We start from the raw sequence: 22401 nt of genomic DNA, 5'->3' as shown, positions 1-22401 counted from the left end.
GCTGCACCCCTGGGCTCTTCCCTGAGGTGCTCGGCTGTCCTTTAAAAGAAATAAAAATAATTCCACCTGGACACTGATTCCTAGCCCTGCTTTGGCTGTCTTTCTGCTGGCACCGGTGCGGGGAGCGGGATGCAGGGTCAGGCCCTGGGATGGAGAACGACTGCCGTGCCCAGCACCCGGGTCCTGGCAGGGCTCAGGGCACGGCCTGAACTTTTTTTGGGAGGGGGGACAGGCGCGACATGGCTGCAAACTGCTGGTCGTACCCCATCTCCGAGGCCCCACGTCCTGGTGCTCGCTCAGGGCATTTTGGGGACCCAGCACACCCCCCCCAGCGCTGCGGGCACACCGACCCGCCAGCCTGGGGCCGTCCAGGACCACCCGGCCCCTCCGAGTGCGGGAACATGGGCAACATCAAAGCTAATTCTGCTAGGAAAGGAAAGAAGGGCCAGTTCTTTGCCCCATTGCTCACGCTGCCCTGGGCAGCAGTGCAGGATCGGGCCCAAACGCCTGGACAGCTCCCAGAGCAGCCCAGCACCACGGTCCCATCCTGCTGCTCACGGACCTGATGGGGTTACACCTGCGGGTCCCGTCACCGGGCACATCCCTCTGGCCGAGCCAGGCGTTGCCTGCGAAGAAAGCCACAGAAAGGGCAATTTAATGGTGTTAAAAGCGTCTCCAGTCCTGGACGGATAAAATAACCGTGGCAGAAAATCGGTGCCCTGCGTGGTGCTGCCCCGGTCGCACCGACCGTTCCCAGCCCTGCAGCATCCCTGGGGCTGCGCCGGGGATTGGGAACAGCAGCGGGGCATCAGACAGCGGGATAAGGAGGGTAACAAATCCAATCATATTTTCTAACCTTGCAGCGTGATCAGAAATTAAAACCAGGACTTTATTTCCCCATCCCTTGAACAGGCCGGCCCTTCCGCAGCTCCTCTGGCCGGGTCCCAGCAGCGCGGGCAGGGCTTGAGCCGGCCGGAGCAGCGAAGGCACGGGGGCTGCTGCCCGGGCCAGTTCCCGCTCCCCTTCGCTCTCGCTGTGCCACCTTGCTGCCACCAAAGACCAGCACAAGCGTTAAAACACGCTGCAATCGCCTGTGCTCACCCCTGCCCGACAGCCTGCGTGGCCCTTTGCACTTCTGAGGCTTAAAAATACCATTTTCAGCTTCATTTTTCCAAGAGCTGGGTGACTCAAATGTTTTTCCCTTCTCTGTTACATTCAACATGCAGAAAAAAAAAACCCAAACCATAATTTAATCTAGCAGAGCAAAGGCCACCTCTCATGCCCCAGAGAGAAGCATGGGGGCAGGCGGGCACTTACACCCCAGCTGGCTGCTCCCTCACCCCGCACTGCGCCGGCTCCGCTCCAGCGTAAGGGAAAAATAAGGTCATTTTTAAGGGACGTGGGGAAAGGGGCAGCGCTGGCTGCTTTGTATTCTGCTACTGAAAGGACAGAGGAAATTAATTTTCTGTAAGCAAACTTTAAAGGACAAGAAATATTGTGGCTATTTCGGGCTGCCAGCCTGTCCTCGGCTCGCCCCGGGGCCGCGGCGGTGGGCTGGGCAGCACCGATGGGCTTCGGTGGCTTAACCGGCACCGGGGCCCTGGCTTTGTCTTAGGCAGGGGCAGGCTGCTGCTCTGCCAGGGCGGGTGGCTACTCTTTGTCACCAACGCTTAACAAAATGACACCAAGATTCAAAAAAAACAACCCGCAAACCCCCTAGGAAAGACCCGTCCCGAAGAGCTCAGCCGGGTTTGCACAACCCGCCGGCTCAGCGCTGGCACCCCGGGAAGGTGCCTCTCTCCACCCGTGCTGAGCCTTACCCTGATTTTTTTTATTCCCCATCTCTTTTTGTGCTCTTGTGTTGACAGCACCACCTCCTCAGGCTCCTCCGAGCTTCGGGCCCTGCTAATTTCTCCTTCGTGCCAAGCTGTGACCCTCCTGCTCCTTCCCCTGCCAGCACCCTCCGCCTGCTGCGGAGGCACGAGAGCTCCTGCAGGGGCCATTGCTGGTTTTATCAAAAAAAAAAAAGGCTGGCTGCCCCAGTCTGCCCTGTGCTTTGCAGGGAGCAGGAGGAGCTCAGCACCCCGCGCACCTGCGGCAGCCGCAGACTAACCCCTGCCACGCATTTGCCCCTTCCTTCTCCACCTTCCTTCTCAAAAATTATAAAGCAGGGGCCAACTCGGAGGATTAGACGAGAACCAGCCCCCAAAATGGCCTGGCTGCGCTCGGCAGAGGACAAACGGCTCCCGCCGCAGGCGGCGACACCTGGCACCGGCACCGTTCCCGGCCCAACCTGCTGTCCCCGGCCCCCCCAGCGCGGCCGCAGGCCCCCGCTCACCCCAGGGCCCTATGCCGGACACCACGGGGATGGGCTGGCTGAAAGGGGCATGAAGGTGGCCGCATCCTGCCACGGGGCCATGCCCCCTATAAAAAATATTAGACGTCGGGGGCTCCTCTATGCAATTCAGTCCTGTTGTGGGGTTGGGTTTTTTTCCCCTCTTTTTTTTCACAATAGGGTCTTTCCCGGTGTGTCTGAGGAAGGCGTTTTGCTGGAAAGCCCCCCTGAGGGCTGGTTCTTGCCCTACCCCCGGGGCAGGATGGGGGTCCCAGCCCCAGGGGCTGCTTATTGCACCGGCAGCGATTCGGGCCGGTTTCCATGCTATTAAACACGTCAGTGCGATCTTCCAGCCCTAATAAACCTTCCTCCGGGGACTTGTTGGCCTGACCTCTGGGAAAGGGGGTTTCCCTTTGATTTCCACGGCGCTGACGGGCTACCCCGCACGGCTGCAGCGAGCGGGGCCTCATGCGAGAACAGAACTTTTCAAATTGTGCCGAGTTTTTCCCAAAAAAATAAACCTGCCTGGTCTTCTTGTGCGATCCCTGCCCGGCTCTGCTGCTGCCCGGCGTCTGACCTCTCGGGAGGCAGCAGCAGCCGTCAGTCAGCTCCGCGCACGCCACAGCCCGCGGGGCGGTGGGAAACACTAGCGGCGCGAAAAGCAGCTCAGCTTTGCCCAAAAACTACCCTGAGATCTTCAACTGGATGGGATGAAGATGAAGATGAGGCCGGGAATGGGGCCAGGGATGAGGTTCGGGCTGGGGATTGGGATGAGGATGAGGATGGGGCTGGGGCTGGGGGCTGAGCTCGCTGGGGCAGGCGCTCAGCACCGGGGCAATGACAGAGGAGTGATTTTTGGCAGCGGGCAGCTGGCCGGGGCACGTGCCTGCCCCGCGAGGCTGCACGTCTGCGGCAATTCGGGTTCCCCGGGGCCATCGCCGTCCTGCCCCGCCGCAGGAACCACCCCGGCTCCACCTTCCGTCGCTGAACCGCCCCAACCGCCGCCCGCGGCCAGCGCCGGCAGAGCAAACAGCCCTTATCTGCCCCGTATCGCAGCGCCTTCGCTTTGGAAGTTTGTTTTACCGCGGAATTACTTCAAACTGTGCCCTTTGTGTGAGCCCTCTTATTGAAAAGTCAATAAAGCACAAAGGTGGTGTGGTTTTTTTTTGTCTTCCTTTTCTAAAACAGTCGGCGAGAGGCACAGCAGGAGTGGGGGGAAGTCCTCCCGGCACCCCCGGCCGCGCAGTGGGGACCCCCGATTTCCAAGACACTTGAGCCCAGCACACTGGAAATGTTGGAGCCGATTCAGGTCAATTAAAGTTGAGGTTTTTATTGAATTAAAGTGTGAAAGTAAATACAGCCAGCCCAGTATTCGGTCTGTTATTTTTTTGATGTTAATTCAATTTTTTTCACCCCGCTCATAAACGTGATTTAAAAGGTGGTAGAGATTCCTGGGCTGGAGGAGAGCCGGGAGATGGGTTTTGGAGCTTGGAAAGGACGCGGACGCGTTTCTTGCACCTGGGAAAGCCTCGGCAGCAGTTTGGACGTGAGGCATAAAAGCGCTTCTGGCAGCAGCAGCCAGGTGAAATCCCGTAAAAGAGTTCGGGAAGGAAACCCCATGGGATGCGGCTGCACTGCAGCCCGAACGTGCCTCGGCCGGGGCGTCCAGGATGTCTCCGAGGCTGCCCATGCCCCGCGGAGGAGGCGGCCTTCGAGCTCAAATCGGGACCAAAAAAACCCTGAATTTGCTGCAGTCGGCGCAATCGCGCGCTGCCAGCGCGCCGCTCTGCAGAGGCTGCAGCCCTGGGTACAAAAACGTGTGGTTAAACAGGTCCTCACGTGGGCAGCGTCCCACCAGCCCAGAAACCACCAGGTCCCGAAGCAGAGCAGAGGAGGAGGAACCCGCTGGGACCTGGAAGCATCTGCCCCCGGCAAGGCGCGAACCTGCTCTCCAGTTTTAATGCCTCTGAGGGATTTTCCTTTCCAAAAAGCTCTCGAGTGAGGCTGGCTGGGAGTATTTTTAGCAAGTATTCATGCGAAACGACTTAGGCTAATAATTTGCAATGTGAAGTTAGAGCTTCAACAAAAACTCGGACTAAGCAGGTTTAGGATCAGCGGGGCTTTCTTGCTGATTCTGCTGAACGCAACCGTGCAGCCGGGTCCAGGGAAGCTGTGCGGAGGCTGGAGCTGGTCACCGATTTTTTCAGGGCAATAAAACCCCACTGTGCCTAAAGGACCAAAACTTGAAATCCTTCCACGGGCCGTGACTCTGCAAAGTTGCATAAAAATATTTAACCGCTGAACAGTCACATCGAGCACGACGGTCATGGAAAGTACGGCACCGCCTTTCCCACCCGCGCTTCCCCGTGTCCTTTGCCTCTTCACTATCATGGATCCTTGAGCAAAGAAACGAGCTGCTGGGAGGGAAGCGCTGTTGGGGAACAGGGGTAATAAATCCAGCTCCCTCCCGTTGCCTCTCCCTGGAGTTTCACGTGCAATTTAACTCCAGCGACTGAGGAACGTCCATGAACAAGGAGCCAAGCGCAGCCTTAAGACGCCCCAGCTCGAGGCTCACAGTGAAATTTTGGCCGTTCCCCCTCACAGCCCACAGGACATCCAGGCTCTCCTCTCCACCCCACAAAGGTACCTACCAGAAGGAAGGACCAAGGCTTCAGGCTCCTTTGCAGGTCCCCCCCCGACCTTCAGCTCAGCCCCTCCTGTTCATCAGCTCCATCTTCTGCTGGTGGGAGACGGCCGCTCCGCCAGCTCAGCAGACACAAGGGGCCCCCAAAGCCCTCCAGAGCCACCAACCCGCCATCACGAGCCATGGGCCAGGGCGAGCAGAGTCAGTGTGGGCGAGAAACCCTGGTGTGAGCCACGGGAAGACGGGAATGGCGAAGTGTTTCTGAGCTTTGACTCACGAGTTCATTCTCCGTGCGGGTGTGCGGGACGGAGCTCGCACCCATGGGTGTCCAGAAAAGGTGGAAGGGTTTAAACCCAAGCGTTGAAGGGCTGCAAAGCTCTGCTTGGGCAGGAGTTTTATTGCAGTGAGCATGTCCGCGACCAGCGCGGCATCTGGCACGGGTTCCATACGCTGGAAGAATGAGGGAAAGAAGTGTCTCGCATTTTTAATTGTTTTAATGAAGAAGAGAAGCACCTCAATATATAGCAAACCTCAGCAAATGACTCTCGGTCACCACGTTCTTCAGTGCCAGGATGACCCCATCTCATTTTCTCACACCTTGTTTTTCTTAAGGGACTAGAGGCAAACCCTCCTGGGTTCTCCACCACCAACTGGCTGCTCGGCGAGAAGTGAACTTCAACCACCCCGAGTAAACTGCGAATGAAACGTTCCAGCCCCAGAAGGGATTTTTGTCAGAGGCTGGGTTAGCACTTGCCAGCCGATGACTTCCACCTGGTCAAGCTCCCTACAACTTGGGCAGCAAATACCGCTTATTTTAGTATAAAATAGGTTTTATAAGGTTAGACTTTATCATAGACTGTTGTAATACGAAATTGAACTTTAAAATGGATTACTTTTAAGCTGCGAGTCCATAAAATATGTGGTCAATTAAGATGTGGGGCCTCAAGAGTTGCCTGCGAGCTTGGTGTAAAACTCGCTTTTAATGCCGCTTGGACAGATTTGGTAACTGAATCAGAACTGCCGCAACTGAGCAAAAAAAACCCCAATACCAGATGGGTGCTTTTCATTAAACGGCTTTTTCCATTTACATGCATTCTGCTTTTACTGGCTGTTATGGGCTAAAAAAAATCCTACATAATCATAAATGTTAATAAATACAGTGTAAGTACAGGGCTTTTTTTCCCCCATCTTTTGGTACAGTTCTTCAGGGTTCATATTCTTCAAGCGCTTTTCTGCAGCCACAAATACTAGTTGCTTTTTTTTTTTCGTTCCCTTGTGTGAAGAAACACTTCTGTAATCCCTAAGATTCTTGCTTTGGGACTTAATTTTTACATAAAAAAGCCTCACACCAATAGGGAACAACTGTGATAAAACTGGCAGCGCTATTAAAAATAAGTGCTCGACAAACTTAGTAATTATTTTTACTGTGTTTTGAATACACAAAACATTATGAAATTATTCAGCCTTGTCATCGCATGCATTTCAAATGTATAGTTACGGATGTTTTCAGACAGCAAAAGCACTTTTAATCTTTTCACAAGGAAGAAGTCAAAAACCTCCGTTAGAGATGACCAGCTGCCCCAGGGAATCGCGCAGCCCATCAGCGCGGGCAGCAACGGGAGCCTACGCCAGAGTCTGATGGACGGATTTGTTTTCCCTTTCCCCAGAGCCACGGTACGTGGCATTAAGTTAATTCCGAGCCAAACACAACACAGAGGTCAAAACCCTTTGTAAGAGGGAGATCCTTTTACCTGGACTTATTTCCCAAAACTGCTTTACCTTTGCGGCTGTGCCTACGCTGTATGAAAAGATACAGACTGAGGCAGACGACATGAGGAGCTCCGATTGCAAATAAAAAATCTTTATTGCATCTTAGAAGCAAGTCTTTAAAAAAAAAAAAGATTTTCCATGCACTGAATCCATCCAAGTACCTACATCCTTGGGACTGTCACCAAAAAACGATGAACATTATAAGACATCGACTCTACACTAGTTGCAGTTCATATTCCATACACGTGTAATTGTAAACAACGGTTATTTCTTCTACTGGAATAGCAATTACTCCATAAGATCCCTTCAGACATGGCCACAACCTCAGCATCAGTTTTTTCTCCGTTCCTTCGCTAGTCTCCACTTCCCAAAAAGTAGGCAAAGTGGAACCGAGAGCAATGAGACGAAATGGCGCTGGAGGATACGATAGAAAAATATATTGTTCGCTGGTTTTTATTTTTTGTTTCTGCTGAGCAAGATATTTACAGGTAGGTAGGTCTCAATAGATCATCTGCTTCAATGACAACGTCCGTTCACTAAGTCTCAGTGTAAAGGGTTCCCTTTCTGGCTTTAAGGCACTTTATTTTGTATATTTTTCTCTTACCTTGCTAGGTGTTAATTCATAGGGATCACGCTTTCCTTGTTTTTGGCCTCCCCATCCCCAGTTCCTCTTGGAATACCAAAAAAATTCCTAAGTTTACTGAAGTCATTCCAAAAATGTTAAAGAAATTTGGGAAAAAAAGATCCATGAAAAAAATATTTTAGAAAGTAATCTTTGGAGATCATTTACTGCAAGTATGATGTACACTACCTTATCAGTGAGAAGATGCAATACATTCCTAATATATATATATATATTTACACACACATATATATATATATAAAATATTAAAATGACTAACAGATATTCAAGGAAAGGTCAAGAACCTAAAACAATGGATATTAAATAAATTAACGGTCTATCAGATACAGAAAAAAATAATCCCAAAACAAAACTAGTAATCAAATGTAATAATTGTTCCCGTTAACATCATGTAACCGACTGAACAAAATCAATGCAATCAGGTGCAGTACACTCGGTATAGAAGATTTTTCAAAGTTCTCATTAGGGATCTCTAATTGTTCGTTGTGTACTGTCGCTTTGCTGCAAGAGATTCGCATTTCCCATCCTCTTCCCCTCCCTCATTATGCTTCGGCATTTCTTGATCACATCGTCTCAGCTCTAGACAGGACAGCGGTTGAGGATAATACACAGAACCCACCATGGATTCTTAAAACGTTACGTCCGTACACGGACCAAGTATAAAAGACAAAAATTTCTACAAGGACTAAACGGATAGCAGGTTGTGCTTACTTTCTTCCCTCCCTTGAAGTCGCCTGGCCATAATAAGCGGGAGTGTATTTTTAAATTGAAATAATCAGCCATTTGGAAAAAAAAACCTCCTGCGATTAATACCCTTATCATCGCCACACCGATTTGTTTTGTTCTAACGCAATTTAAAAAATAATGGCTATCCTTAACAAAAGAAGCAGAATCTTTGCACGGTAGCAGTCACAACAAAACATTTAGATACACCGTTTTGTCACTTGGCTTGCACGCTCAGGTCCCAATTCACAGAATCCCAGCAACGAAGACAGCAACGGAAAAGGTAGGAAACAATCTTTTGTTCATAAGGAAATTCTAATTCAAGTCAGATTTCTGCTGATCGGTCAGATAACTCTTAAACAATTTTTTTGTTTGAAGGCAAATATTGATCACAGTTTTGTTCAAAACCAAAACCACAACAACAAAAAAACCAACGGCCTTGTTCTTCTCAAAATGAGCGCTTTGTAAGAAAACAACGATGATTTCTAAAATATATCCTGTGTGGTCTTTTAAAAGTGAATTATCAAAAAACATTTTCCCAAAAATAAATTAGATAATTAAAAAAAAAGTCTTTTCCAGCATAGCTGGACATTAGGCTGTCCTCACTGAGCCATTAGTATTGCTGCTTTTCCCAAAATTTGGGTCATTTTTTTCAAACCATATTTCAGCCAGCTGTTGTGTGGACCCATAAGTTGAAGCTTTGGACCCCAAGCACATTTTATATTGTTTTGGATCAAGATTAGGGTCACAAAAAACAGGGTGATGCACATGGACTACTCCAATTTCTTGGCTTCGGAAAGTTTTTAAGCCAGCTTGAATGACTTTGTTAAATAGGTCTACGTCTTCAAGGCCCCAACCTTGGATGGAGACATCAAAGCCACCTGCTCGAAGAAGATCACCTTTGTAAATACAGGTAATACCAAAGCCATAGTTCCTCCAGAAACCTGTTTTCTGGGTGAAGGCAAAATGATTGTCACTAGGAACTTTTCCACTATAAACAATCTTTGGATCATACTGGCTAAAAATGATGGGAAAGTATACTTGTTGACCCAAAACTGTATTGGCTCTACACCGCTGGAGGAATTCTGTGGTAAACACTAAGTCAACATCACAGAAGAAAAGTAAAGACTCGTTCTGGAACTGAGAAGATCCGACTTCCAGAGCCAGTGCCCTCGAGAACTCCCCTGACACCGGTAAAACCTGCATGTCAGCCTTGGGGTATTTGGAGCGGTAATCTCTCATCAGCTCGATCTGCTTCACTTTGTCAGGGTTGGAGTTGGAATTGAAAAGCAGGACAACCAGCTTGACGTTCTGGTTTGGAATGAGGCACGTCTTTTCAAAATTCCCCATGAACCTTGCGAACATGTCAAAACGTCCGGAGAGAGGAATCAGGATGTTGATCTTCTTGTCTTTGAGTTCCTTCCTCTCTACTTTTGATCGGCTGAGCTGGAAGGGAACAAACATCTTCAGCGAGTTGGAGAGGAAAGACAAGGATCCAGAATCCTGGTTGATTCTGCTGGCCAGTTCTTTGGCGTCCATCTCTTCGTGCTCCATAAACTGGATCTTGCTGAACGTCTGCTGCAAGTACGCGTGCCTCCTGACGGGGACGGTCATCTTCTTCCCCTTATGCTTTTTGTACAGAAGCAACAAGTCAAGAACGTACTCTGCTCCGTACATCGGATTTACTCTGCGATAGCCATACTGTATTTCCTTGAAATCTATGATCCTCCCCCGGGTCTTAGCGTTGGCGTTGATCATTTCCATGACCTGCATAACAATGTCATCCAACGCTTCACGCTGAGAAGAGTCCATTCCTCTCCGAGGGGGCTGTCCGTCGGCACCCGAATACAAATACTTTCCTGTAAGAAACTCCCACTCCAAGATTTCTTCCCGGTGGCGGGGCTGGAATCGCATGAAGGAGGGTGGCATCCCCAGCTGCAGGTCATCTTTGTGGATTTCTGTATTGCTGTATTTGCTCATCAGGACAATCTCCCGGTGCAGCTGAACAGTCCGGTGGCGCAGCTCTGCTATCTTGCGGCTCAACATGTAGCTGTGAAGTCTGTACTGGTAGGGGGGGTTCTTATTGGGGTGCAGCGTTATAGCTCTGTGTATTTTGCTGTTCCTCAGGTCTCGGATATACCCTTTTTTGTTCTGCTCATAATTTTCATAAAACAGTTGCTGCATCTAGAAGAGAGAAAGGAGAAGTTAGTGTCTCGGCAGTGCCGTCCTTGTGAAAGTCAGCCCCCGCAGCCCCCCTGGGAGAAAATTCCTCCTTGCTCGCAGGGCCAGAAGGCTTTCTGAATAAGCTGTTCTTGGTTTGAGGCACAGGTTGTAGCAATACCAGCTGCTATTCAAGGAAATTAAGAGGATTATTCATTGTAAACTGGTAAAAGAAACATCTACCATGGATTTGGGATTACTACAGCCCGTTCTAGAGATATCACCGTTGGCCAAACAACTGAGCAGTAAGTAGAGTGTAAGCTCATTTTTCCACAACATCAGCATCACAATACAGCATCACCAGGAAAAAAAGAACTATGAAGCATTCACTACAAAACTCTTGCTATTCTTCTGCCTCCCACGGGCTTTAAGAATAATAATAATAATAAAGAACAATAAAAAAGGATGCCATATACATAGTAAGCAAGTATGACAACGCCTTTTCCGTTACACCCACATACTGTTCAGGCATTAGAAATCCAGCTTGCTGAATGTTTTAGCCAAGATGCTAAATATGTTATCTCAAGTGCTGCAATGCAAAGCTACAGCTCCCATGTCATTTTAAAATGTCAATAGAAAGTAAAATGCACCTGAGATTCCTAGCAGCAGTTCCAGAAAGCAGGTAATACAGGATGCATATGTATGCTAGAATAAAAGCAGCCTTAAAGTGGAAATTGCTATTTCAAAACAAGAAGATAACGAGCTAAGATTAGATTCAGAAGCCTTATGGAAAGCCACAACTTAAGAAAAGCAGGCAAACCGGCTTTACAGTTTTCAGGCAGTAGCTAATATAATGAAAGGCATGTGGAAACCAGGATGATAACATGGAAAATAAGCTGGAAAAAAAAACCCAAGAGGAAAAAAAACCCTCAAGGCCAAAGTTATGTATCAGCCTAGACAACGGACATTTAAAAAGATCACGGGCTGATTCTACATCACAACACAAATGTCATCAACCTGCCAGAGGAGCTGACACGACAGCTTCATTCAATATAGGTTCCAGTCTATGTTATTGGCAGCAGAATTTGCCATAGGTAATACAGTCAATAAAGCACGCGTAAAAAGGCTATAAAGATTAGCAAAGAGCTAAAATCCAAAAGACGAACAGAAGAGAGAATGACTCAAACATGATGGCAAATAAAGGGAGCGGTAAAAGGAAAATCACAGGCACAGAAAGCCCCCCTTTAACAGACAGCGCGAGTGATGCTTCTACCAGCTGTTCAGACCCAGCAGAAGTCCTGTTTTATTAGGCCTTCAGTTGCATTTTTCCCATTATTGTGCACAGACGTTGAATCTAAGGGATAAACTTACACCTGGATTTAATTGCCGCTATCTTAACAAACCAGATGTGCGCATACTGAAACCTGAAATTCAGCCTATCACTGTGGACAGCACAGGAGCAAGCTGCGTCTACATGAAGCAGCTCGCATGGATTTTAATCTGAACAAATGTAATTCATTTCAAAGGAGAGAGGGAGGAATTTCAGCTGGACTGAGAAAGAAAGGACATTTTTTTCATGGGTCATCACCGATCCCCCACCCCTTCTCCTTTCCTGCTCAAGTTTGCCTTCTTGCCCACTCTCCCCCAAGTGATTCCTGCTGCTTTCATGCTGTCTGCGAGCAATTCAGGCCAGAGGCTGCCTCTTATTAGACAGATCCCATACAGCAACGCAGCCAAAGGAGAACATCTTGGCGATGGCCTCTCGGCAAGCCACAGATGAGCTGCCTGTCAAGATGTATATCCCTTTAGAAGTCATGTGAGATTTAAGAGTGCTACAGGCAGAGGTTAGTTGGTCTAATCCTATGTTCAGCAGACTTATCCAAACTGAATGAACCTCATGCTTTCCCAAGAAGCATGTTTTTCCACTCACCCAAAGACTGTTCTTCATTCGTATCCCTATAGTGTTTTCTCTACTCATAACACTTTATTTTTTGTCCACTTTGAACCTCGCTACTTCTGTTAAGGGCTCTAGGAGACCTCAAATCACACCCACTTACGGTCAGTCCTGTAAGCACAATTTATTACAACAGAGAGCTCACACAGCAAGAACAAGACCAGTCCAACACTGCAGGACCCACAAGTGTATTTCTACTGACTCCACTGATCTATCCTCTCTAACACAACATACATATATAGAACTAGAAGTATTAAATGTGTATGATACAGGCTGGAGATTTCACTGACATTTTAACTACAATACAACTATAGGCACAGGCTTTCCCAAGAGTATTGTGACATTAGATAAAAATTCTTAAATCATGTCATTAGGCAACTATTATTTAAAGGAAAATTGGCAATAGGACTTAATTTCAAATCTTGTTTTGAATTTATAAGAAAACAAAATCAAGACCATGCAGCCTGAATGCATTTATTCCAAAACTGCCATCTAGGGCATTCTGAATTAGCTATGAGAGGAAACCATGAGAAGCAGAAAGGCTTTTAGATTACACAACAAAGTTTTAATAGAATACCGATGGGTAGGAAAATGTTATGAAACTTCCCAATGGAAGTAAAGATATGAATCCCTAGCAAATGGCCCTAAATAAAATCAACAAGTGTATTTTAAAGCTCTGGCTTGCTATGCAGGAGTAACCTCTTTGGTAGGCTGGTTAACTTCTGAACTTTTAATACTACTTCTTGCCTCTTCCAAAAACTAGCTAACTTTGAAAACTGAACTGAAAATAGAACATATCTCAGCAAGTCTTTACCGGTGCTTCAATGCAAAGCAATTTACAACTGGAACATCTATTAATGGCCACCTTGCTCCAGCCAAAAAGGTGACAATTGTAACAAACCCTGCGCTCCGGCCAACCCTGCAGTGCAACTAATGAGAAGCACCCCAATAGCCAGGCTTTTATACAATCCTGTTTTTCAGAAGAGTGCCTTGCAAGGCTGGCACTTTCACTGTTTTTCCTATGAAGTTTCCCCCTCTCCTACTCCAGCGTCCCTCTTGTCTCCTTATTCAGCAAGTGGCAACAGGCACGGGATGTGCCAGCACCCTGCAGTCCCGATCTCCCATCTAGGAACCAAGGTACACCCCACACCAGTAGGAAATACATGGAAGGGTATCGGAAGGAGTTAATCAATTCAGTTTGTAATAACTTACAAACTATTTTTGCACAGTGGCATGAAGTGCTGTAAATGAAGTCCAAGTGGCCAGCAGCCAACAGAGCAGTTTAACCCTTCCTGGGCTGAGGCGCCTGTGGACAGTGACCCGATGCTGCAGAAGCACTGCGATGCCCATGGGCTTTCCTTCACGATAAGGAGCCCCATGTGGATTGCGTTTTCTCACCCACATCTACAAAACTTGAAAGAAATGGCACTTCCTTCCATACAGTTTGACAGCTCCACCAACATTAATCCATTTAAATCATTAAGGCAGTGCTAGTCCTCGGCGTTGAATTTGATCACTAACAAGGGCAATGTCCGACTATCACCCATCAGTGCTAACGTAGTTTCTACCTCGTTTGGGTCCAAAGCACTATGCTATATATTACCTATTAGCACACGCGGGCTTTTGACTCCACGCAATACTGGAAAGCCGTAAGCAAGACAAAAAATCATAATTACCTCTTGTGTACATCATTAATAGAGATTGGTGGGTGGGAGAAGACAACAGAGAAATTTATTTGTAATTTCTCTCTGTAATTTGTTTGTTCCTCCCACGTAGCAGCCATTAAACATAGACACAAGGAGCAACACAAGCATGTCCAACAGACATTACGTGCAAACTTCCCCATGCCTGTTACCAGATTCTTGCGAGTTGAACTCTTGCAAACTCTTCTTTCAGTGAAACAGGTTTCTGTATGATTCTTTTCAAAAAAAGAACCTTTCATGGATATTAATTTTGCAATGATTATATTCTAAGCATGCTTTGTTCTCGTGCAGAGCACTGAGAGTGTAGGGATACAAAGAAGAGCTACTCTTTATTGACCACTATTTACTCTAGACCTGTTGAAGCCTTAAAAAACTTAATGTTCCCCAAACCATTAGAGACTGAATGTTTAACCTGTGGTACAGCTGTTGTGGGCACTACTGGCTCGTGTCCAAAAGACCAACTGAAAGGAGAGAGTGTTATGTTCTTCGTTTTAAATGAAGAAGTCTTTTGCAGGCCAAAAAAAGTGTACTGGAGAAAATGGACTTTAAAAATAAGACCAGTTTATGCAGAAACTGGCCCGCAGCCACGGATTGGCCCCTGAGGGCTTTCTCTCACAGCTCCAGATTGTACTACCACAGCCCAGAAAACGCAGCCCCACAAGTCTCATGAAAAGCAATCATGGACAAGACATGTTGTATGGCAGGCTTCGAAATGCCCAAGATGGGCTTTAAATACAAAGCCAAACTAAAAGCTCAAAAGATGGCTAATGTCACCCGGTGCATGAGCACCTCATCTGGGAGGAGATGAGCACGTAGGTTCCTCTCCGCAGCTGGTGCAGAGCTGTTCTACGGGAGTAACGCGGGTGCCAGGACAGCCCTCACCCTGCCCCACAGCTCTGCTGCCAAAACTACGCAGGATGCTCGCCCCCATCTCCTCCTTGCTCCTCCTTCCAGAGATGCAGCTGTAGCGGTGCAAAGGGGCAGTTCCTGTGGGTTGGTTGAAGTGAAATGAAAGATGTTTTGCACCCACATCCCAAGTAACTGTACGAAATAATTGTAGCTGCACTAACACAGTTTTGCCACTTTGGAGTGATTAACCAAAACAGATCACTAGTTTTCTGTTTTTTAAATCACCAATATAGCTAAATTGATAAAATATTTTGCTTGTAGACCCAATGAAAAGGAGCAGTGGGTCTTCGTTTACTGCTGCCTTGCCTATGGTGGAGAGGGAGACTGTTGTGACCTCCCTAGACACAACTCTGTGTATTCAGGGTTCTTATTAACGATGATCTTTCCGTTTTAAATCCCGATGCTTTATGTGCGATCCCACAGCTAACCACTGACATGACTGAAGTCACTCCTGGGCAGACTTATTATGGTGGAGACAAACACGGGGAAGTGATGGATAAACACTCATTTCCAGTGAACTTGGCAACTCGTTCATCCCTGTAACCTCCCCAGTTGCCACTACAGGAAAGGATGCAGGAAACGCCACTCGGCGCTGGGAGATCAGACTTCCCTCTCGGCTGACAAGTGAAGCCCTGAGCTCTGGAGCATGATTAAATGATGTGATCCCTCAGACGAGTTACTTCTCACACAAATTTCATCATGTACCGCTGGTCTGCATTTGCTTTGTTTCATAAATTAAAGAGGGGCAAGAAAATCAGCTGGACATCCCAAACCGCCAGTACTCAAAATTTCCATAGCAGACTGCTCGAGAAGCAGAGGCAGACCCAGCTGTGATACACTGCGACCTCTGAGTGCAATAACTCCAGTCATGCTCTGAAGCAAGAGGTTTATTTTGCACAACACAATTGCCTCTTCTTATATGATACTAAGTGAAACAGCGCCTGTCTCGCTCAAGAGCCTCGCAGTGCCTTCTGCACTGCTCTCCTCTCCAAAGTATTCGAGAAAGGAAGCCAAGTATCTAAGGCAAGTTTCAAGCACAGCAAACTCAAGGTCATTGAATTCCCAAGGAATCTGTGAATTAGGAGAATTATTGCTGGAGTTCAATCCTTTGTTAACAATACCAAGTAGCTCTTTAATTAAACAACTGTCCTTCTCCCAATCCTTTCTTTAAGCAAGCAGAAGAGCTTAGAAATTACTTATTCATTTACAGTTTCGCAAACCAAGTAGCCTTTAAAGTGTGCCCAGGTTGGCAACAGAAAGAAGAAAACCTGCAAAAATGAATGTGTCTTCAAAACTGGCATTGTGTACTTCACCTCTGACCTTGAGCTTGACGATCTCATTACCCAAAACCCACACGTGGGAGCAGTCCACAGCACTTGGGAACTAGCTGAGATCCTCCAGCTACGAAGCAGAGGAGAACTTCCCCCCGCCTGGCCCTGCATGAAACTGAGCTTCACGCTCCTGGTCTAAACAAGGATAAAGGATCCTGGTCTCCTCTTAGTCCTGAAGCGAGGATTCCTTCCTCATGTCTCCCCTATTTTGGATAAGGGGGACAAGTTGAATCAGACCTGCTGTGTAAAGAAAAGAAAGACTAGTGCAATCGTGTAACACTCTCTAAAGAAGATAATTGCTCATTTATTGAAATATTCTTCCCCTTGGGTGCACCTAATACACAAACTACACAGGTGTCATCGTGCGCTCCATAAAGCCTGGAACTGCCTCTCTAGAGACATAGATTTATGTTTTTAAAGCATAAACCAGAATATAACCTGAAAGCATTTTGTACCTTAGGAGTAACCAGATAAAACAGAATGTGCCATTTTAGGATATTTAGATTTAACTGTGCAAACCTCAGGAGAGCTGGATGCAATTGCGGGCTATGCTTCCAAAAGGTTCTGATTTAACAGAAACAAAACCAAACAAAACACCACTAAATATTAACAAATGTTCTATCCTACGGCTATTAAAGAAGCAGAACATCATAGGTGTTAATGACTAATTATCATTGCTATTGCTTGAGAAAGTGTGCTCAAATTTGTTTCTAGCATAATTTCCAAATTATGAGTCCTGGTGCAAACTGCTGTTCTGCACATGGCTCTCCCATGCTCAAGTTAAGGCTCTGACCCACGGGGCAAATGATTCAGCTCTCCCTCTCCAGCAGAGAGGACTGCCTCTGTCCCAGATCCAAACAAAACCAGGAATACTGTGACTTGCTGCTGATTTGTTCATTTAAAGGCCAGACTCGGGGATGATGCCAAATTACTTGCCCACCGAATATACTGCGTTTCGGGATTTCTTTTCCTTGTTGTCAACTCCACACTTTTAGACTCTGCAGTACAGGCAGAGTACAAGAAAAACTTGGTTTTCATTATGAATTTCAACAGGCCCATGAAAAAAAGAGCCGCAGCCTTGGAAGTCTGTATCTGCTCTTTCTCATGCAAAGTGTTAAGATTTCAGAGGAGCAGCACATGACCCTTGGAGGGTAGTTTCTTGGAGATCATGAGCAGAAAGCTTCTGACACCCTGGCAAATATTTTTCTGTATGCTGGAAACAGAGTTAGAGGGATGCAGTCTCCTCTGAGCAGAGACTACAGAAGAGAAGACCTCTTCTGGACTGCTGTGTGATTTTCCACCATGTGTTTTCAAGAGGCAGTAATGTAATCATTTAGAAACACTTTTGTCCATGGAATTCAAAGATTCCTATTTGGGAGATGCTTTCCACATCCCGTGGTTTTGTAGGAGTTGCGAGCCGTGATGGATGATGAGCCTTTTTGGTCCCCATACACTTGGCAAGGCCACCACAAGCTGCTGTTTACAGGGGGGTGGAGAACAAACCCTCTGCTTGGAGAAACTTCAGCTGCAGCCTAGGCATCCACGCATCATCTCAACATCAGTCCAACATCAGAAATAAAGCCAAAGCAGCGTAGTCTCTCTGCCAGACTGCCTGGGGACAGCAGTGATTTTGTCGCACACACCAGACCAGGTCTCCAGGTCTCTGCCAACACCAGATTCTACAAGAACCCTGGGAAAGGATCAGCCCCAGTGGATCCGGCTGCAAGATCCAGCCCCTTCAGCCTTGCCCGCATCACCAGCACAGCTTTCTTTTGATGCAAAATGTACCTGAGGAGGTACATGGTGCCCTACATGGAGACAATGTCACGGTAACAGGTCCGGGCTGAAGGACAGTACTGAAGCAGTCACATCAGCGCAAAACTCTTAATCTCTCTGAGCCTTCACAGGAGATTATTGTGAATTTAATTAGGCAAAGATTTGGCCTCACAATAGCTACTGCTGCAGTTCTCCCCTGGCTGTAAAAAGCTGGGGGTGTATTTTAAAAAACAGATTCGTTTTCAAGACTTTTGGCACTTCCAGCTTAAGCAGCACCATTTTAGATGAGGAGGGACACAGAAACAGGCCGTGCTTGCTGTTTCTGATCCCTCGCGAAGACTCGTGGCAGGAATAGATCTTTTGGAAAGGGCTGAGAGGGGAACTGGGAACGCTGAATAAAATCCCCAAGACAAGGCCAACTGCTGAACTGCCGGTGTCAAAGCCGCAGCCCTTCGAACCTGCAGTGCCGGTAACAGCCTCACAGTGACAGAGCATCTTTCATAACGCTTTTAGAAATCCGTCTGCTTTATGCTTTCCTAACAACCGATGGTAAAACCACTTCTCTGCCAGCAGCATCAGTATTGGCTAATGAAAATTGACAGAAAGCTGGGAATATATTAGATTTCTGATTTCTCTGCTAGCGAACCCTCCCCCCAGCTGCCACAACAGCCGTTCTTGTGGGTGCTGCTGCGTTGTGCCTCTGCCAGGAGAGCAGCTGGAAAAAGGGACGTTGTTCAGGACATACTCTTGAAACCTTAGCCCCTTCCAAATCGGTGGTGTCCTGTCCCTAGGAGGTGGCAGCTGCACACCACCTCGTGCTAGTGGGGATGTCTGAAACACAGAGCAAGCCAGCATTTAAATAAACTCTGAGAGTGGGCTCATTCCATCCGCTCGGCCTCGCTGGATCCACGTGGACACACTGGATCAATGCTCGGTTCCGCTCGCGCCTCACGGGTGCCGCCTGGTTTGCAACAGCACAAAGGACAAGGCAATGGCTGAATCGCTGTGGTGTTAACTGAGTGGCACAGCCACCTCTCTCCTCTGGGCTTGGAGTTTAACGAGTGCTCTAATATGGTGCTCACTAACTGCTTTTTCCAGGGTCACGCTGAAGACACCCAATACTTAAGGTGACTTAACACCCACAGCCCTTTAGCAAAAAGGGCATACAGGAACTCCGGGCTTGCAGGTGATGGGGAGCTCCATGGGGATTCAGCTGACTTCTTTCAGATGAAAAGTGCCCCCCATCTGACAGCCAGCCCTGTTAGTAATTCAGCACAGTTTGAAGGCCGCTGGCCATCCCAAGTATCCCAGCTACCCCTCCAGCTCAACAAGCTCAGGAAGAGCCACTGTGGCTGAGCACAAGGCACCAGGGCCTGCGATTAACTATGCGTCAGCTCCCCAGAAGCAGAAAGCTTCCCGGCGAGGACCACGATCTCCCTCCACTTGCCGCAGCAAGGCTGCCTGCCTTCGTTGGCCGCTGCTGAAGGCTGGCCTGCTCCGAACAGGAGGGGAGCCGCAGCACGAGGCAGCGCTGGGTTTCCTGCCCGGGACCAGTGTCAGCAGGACGCCCCTCCAAGGCATCCAGCAACAAAGCGGGAACTCACTCCGCGATCCTCTGACTGCTTCTCCTAAATTAAGCTGGATTTAAAAGAACGTCTCCTTTTATTCCTGCTGGTGGAAAATAAGAACAAGCTATGGAGTTCCTTACAAACTCCCGCAGAACCGGTGCCCGATACAGACGTAACATTTGTGACACAGGCGGATGGTTTCACTACTCCTCTTTCACCAGCCTGTGAGCTCAGATCTTCAGTTCTTCATCTTCAATCTGGTTTTTCAGCCAGAGCCACCATTTCTGGAGCTGGTTTGAAGACCGTCTACAAGGGCCTGGACTCCATCACCAGCTTGTTTCACACGGGGAGCAGCGCAGGATGACAGCTTCCAGGGTTCACTAAAGCAGCACAGCATTGTTCTGAAGTGTGCGTTTTAAACGCGTGCACATTTTTTTTTTGCCAAAAGAATTGTTTAGTAATTGCTCAGAGGAGGGGAGGGAAATAAAGCCACAAACCCTTGTTTTATGTGGAGAAGCCACATGTTTCAGTCAGCCCATGAGGATCCTACAGCTGAGCCCTGGCCCTGGGATAACACAGCTTTAGAAGGCTGCGATGGTAAAGAGCATCATGCAGTAACGCTGCTGCTGCAAGACAGAATTTCCACAGTGAGATGCCATGATTGCGAAAGTCTCTTTCTTGCGCTCATATCATTACCACACAGGACTTAAAGCCTGCCCACTATTCTGTGCTGAGTTTAAAAGCAAAATCTGCCCTTTGTCTCATCGCTGGAAAACATGTACGCCATCCAGTGTAGACGTGGCACTGCCAAAACCGTAAGATGACAAGGTAAGTGCAATACACAGTAGTTTGGTTATAAAAGATACAGCTCCTTGATCAACGGGGGGATCAGCAGAGGAAGTTTGTCCATTCAGAGGGCAGACGATCTCTCAAGAATTTGACTTTCATGCCCTGTACATCAAAAGCCCCATAAATTGTGCATTAATAGCTCTAACTAAAAAGGTCACCTATTTTTGTTACTTGCTTCTCTGAAGCGCAAGGGGTAACATATTTAAAATAAGGCATGTTTTAGGAGAAAGTAGTGATTTACTAATGCAAACTGAAGGCTCATTTTGATAGGGTTCGCAGGTTGTGTGCAGATTCAACACCCTGGAAAGAAGAGAAAAGTGGTGCAGAAGACAAAAGCAGTGAAAGAAGGGAAAGCACAGCTGCACGTGTGCAGGTTTGGGACCAGCCCATTCCTCCGCAGTTTCATGTATGCTCTGAACTAGAAGAAAGGCAACATCTTTCTAAGCAGCCACAGCTTTTATTGTCCTCCTGTCAGTGGAACAACTTTCTCATTATTAAAACGAGCTGTCAGGCAGACTGGCATTTCCCTTCTCGCGGTATCCAAGTTAGCCCGTTCGTTCAAATATGGTTAAAGATTTCACATAGTGTTGCTGGCTAACTGTATATGGTCTGAGGTTTTCTGGAAGTTTGCTGTCTGGCACAGTTTGGAAACTTAACAAGCAGTGTAACTCTGCAGTGCTCTGTAACCAAGTGCCTCTTGCATTACACACGATCTGTCAAACCAAGGGGCTCACCTCCGAGCGGGTGTGTTTAAGCTTCACTGATGTACGCCATCCATCACCTAGCTTTGACAAAAAGAATATTCAACTGCTGCTTTTGTAATGCCCTAAATTAAAGCTGGAGATGTGGATACTGATAAATGCAGTTACAGTGAATGTAAATGCACTAGCCACCATTAGAAATGTAAAAGAAAAAAATAAATTAAACACTGCCTCAAATACTCCCAAGCTTGGTGAAGGATTTGCTACTCACACAGCACACTGAACTCCCTTTTGAACATTAGCCATGCACACACGAAGAGCTTCTTGGGCCTTTTCTAGGGTTTTCTTTGTTTCTCTGCTTTTGACCTGGAGGACCTGGTTGTGCTGCTGGTTGTGACCAAGCCGCTGCAGGTGCAGTTTTGGGAGAGCGGACCCGGCTCCAAAACTTGTGCCCATTAGCTGCAACCACTGCTGCTCAGTCCCTCCATCCCTCCAGCAGCCTGCAAGTCTCTGTTCGTACCCAGCTAGGGCTTTCCTTCTCTTCCCTCCCCCTTGAAGGCTGCAGCCCCTCTGCATTTGGAAACTGGTCAGCTTGGAGGTATTTTAACATTCTCATTAGTGACTTTCCCTTATCCCATCAAGACTTTTCACTCTTCCAGGAGACATGGGGCAATGGGAGGAGTGGGGAAACATGGAGATCTTCTGGGTGGGTTTGACTGCTGCGTCAAAGTCCCATTGCTTTGGGAAACCTTGTGGGTGCTCAACGCTGCTGAGCACAACAGAGGAAGGCAGGGAGGAAGGAAAAGCCATTGCTGAGAAAGCAGAAGCAGCTTTAGCCAACAGATGGAGAAGGCTGGTGGAGTTACCAGCTTCGTTCACCAAACAGCGATGCCTTGTCTTCTTATGACCCATTTTTAGTTGTTGATCGAGGACATTTCAGGGATTTGACTCATGAATAGCAAATGACTTATGCTGAGTTTGCCAAAAAGCCTTCTCCTTGCTGCAGGAAGGCAGGGCTGCTTTGAAGTAGCTCCTGAACCAAGACAATTTACAGCCTGACAGCTTAAAGCTGCATTGAAACGGGTACTCGTTTCCTCAGGGCGTTATAAATCGCCGCGGTTCAGACGCAGGCGGGCCACCGGCCCGGGAGGGCAGGGTGCATGGATGGGGACTGTGTTCTGCTGTCCCACGAAGGCACGTCCACGAGGGAGCCAGAGCCCTTCAATGGGGCTTTCAGAGGGACACACAGGACTACTTTCTGCTGCATTTTCCTTAGTACTCTTCTGAGATATACTTGTATCATCTGAACTGCAGGTTGTTCCCGAGTTCAGTGCG

The 22401-nt window shown here is 47.7% G+C and overlaps 1 protein-coding gene across 1 annotated transcript in view; it reads right to left on the bottom strand.

The window, feature by feature from the left end:
• Window positions 1-6819: 6819 nt before the first annotated feature.
• Window positions 6820-22401, bottom strand: part of CHSY1 (chondroitin sulfate synthase 1) — a 78165-nt gene continuing 62583 nt past the window's right edge. The window contains exon 3 of the mRNA XM_075159818.1: window positions 6820-10299. Within this exon, the coding sequence (XP_075015919.1) occupies window positions 8707-10299 (1593 nt within the window). The 3' untranslated portion in view covers window positions 6820-8706. The remainder of the gene's footprint in view (window positions 10300-22401) is intronic.

This window comes from Calonectris borealis, chromosome 11 (assembly GCF_964195595.1).
Source record: "Calonectris borealis chromosome 11, bCalBor7.hap1.2, whole genome shotgun sequence".
In the NCBI taxonomy this organism is placed as follows: Eukaryota; Metazoa; Chordata; class Aves; order Procellariiformes; family Procellariidae; genus Calonectris; species Calonectris borealis.
The sequence above is the reverse complement of the archived record's forward strand: the minus strand, read 5'-3'. Positions and strand labels throughout refer to the sequence as shown.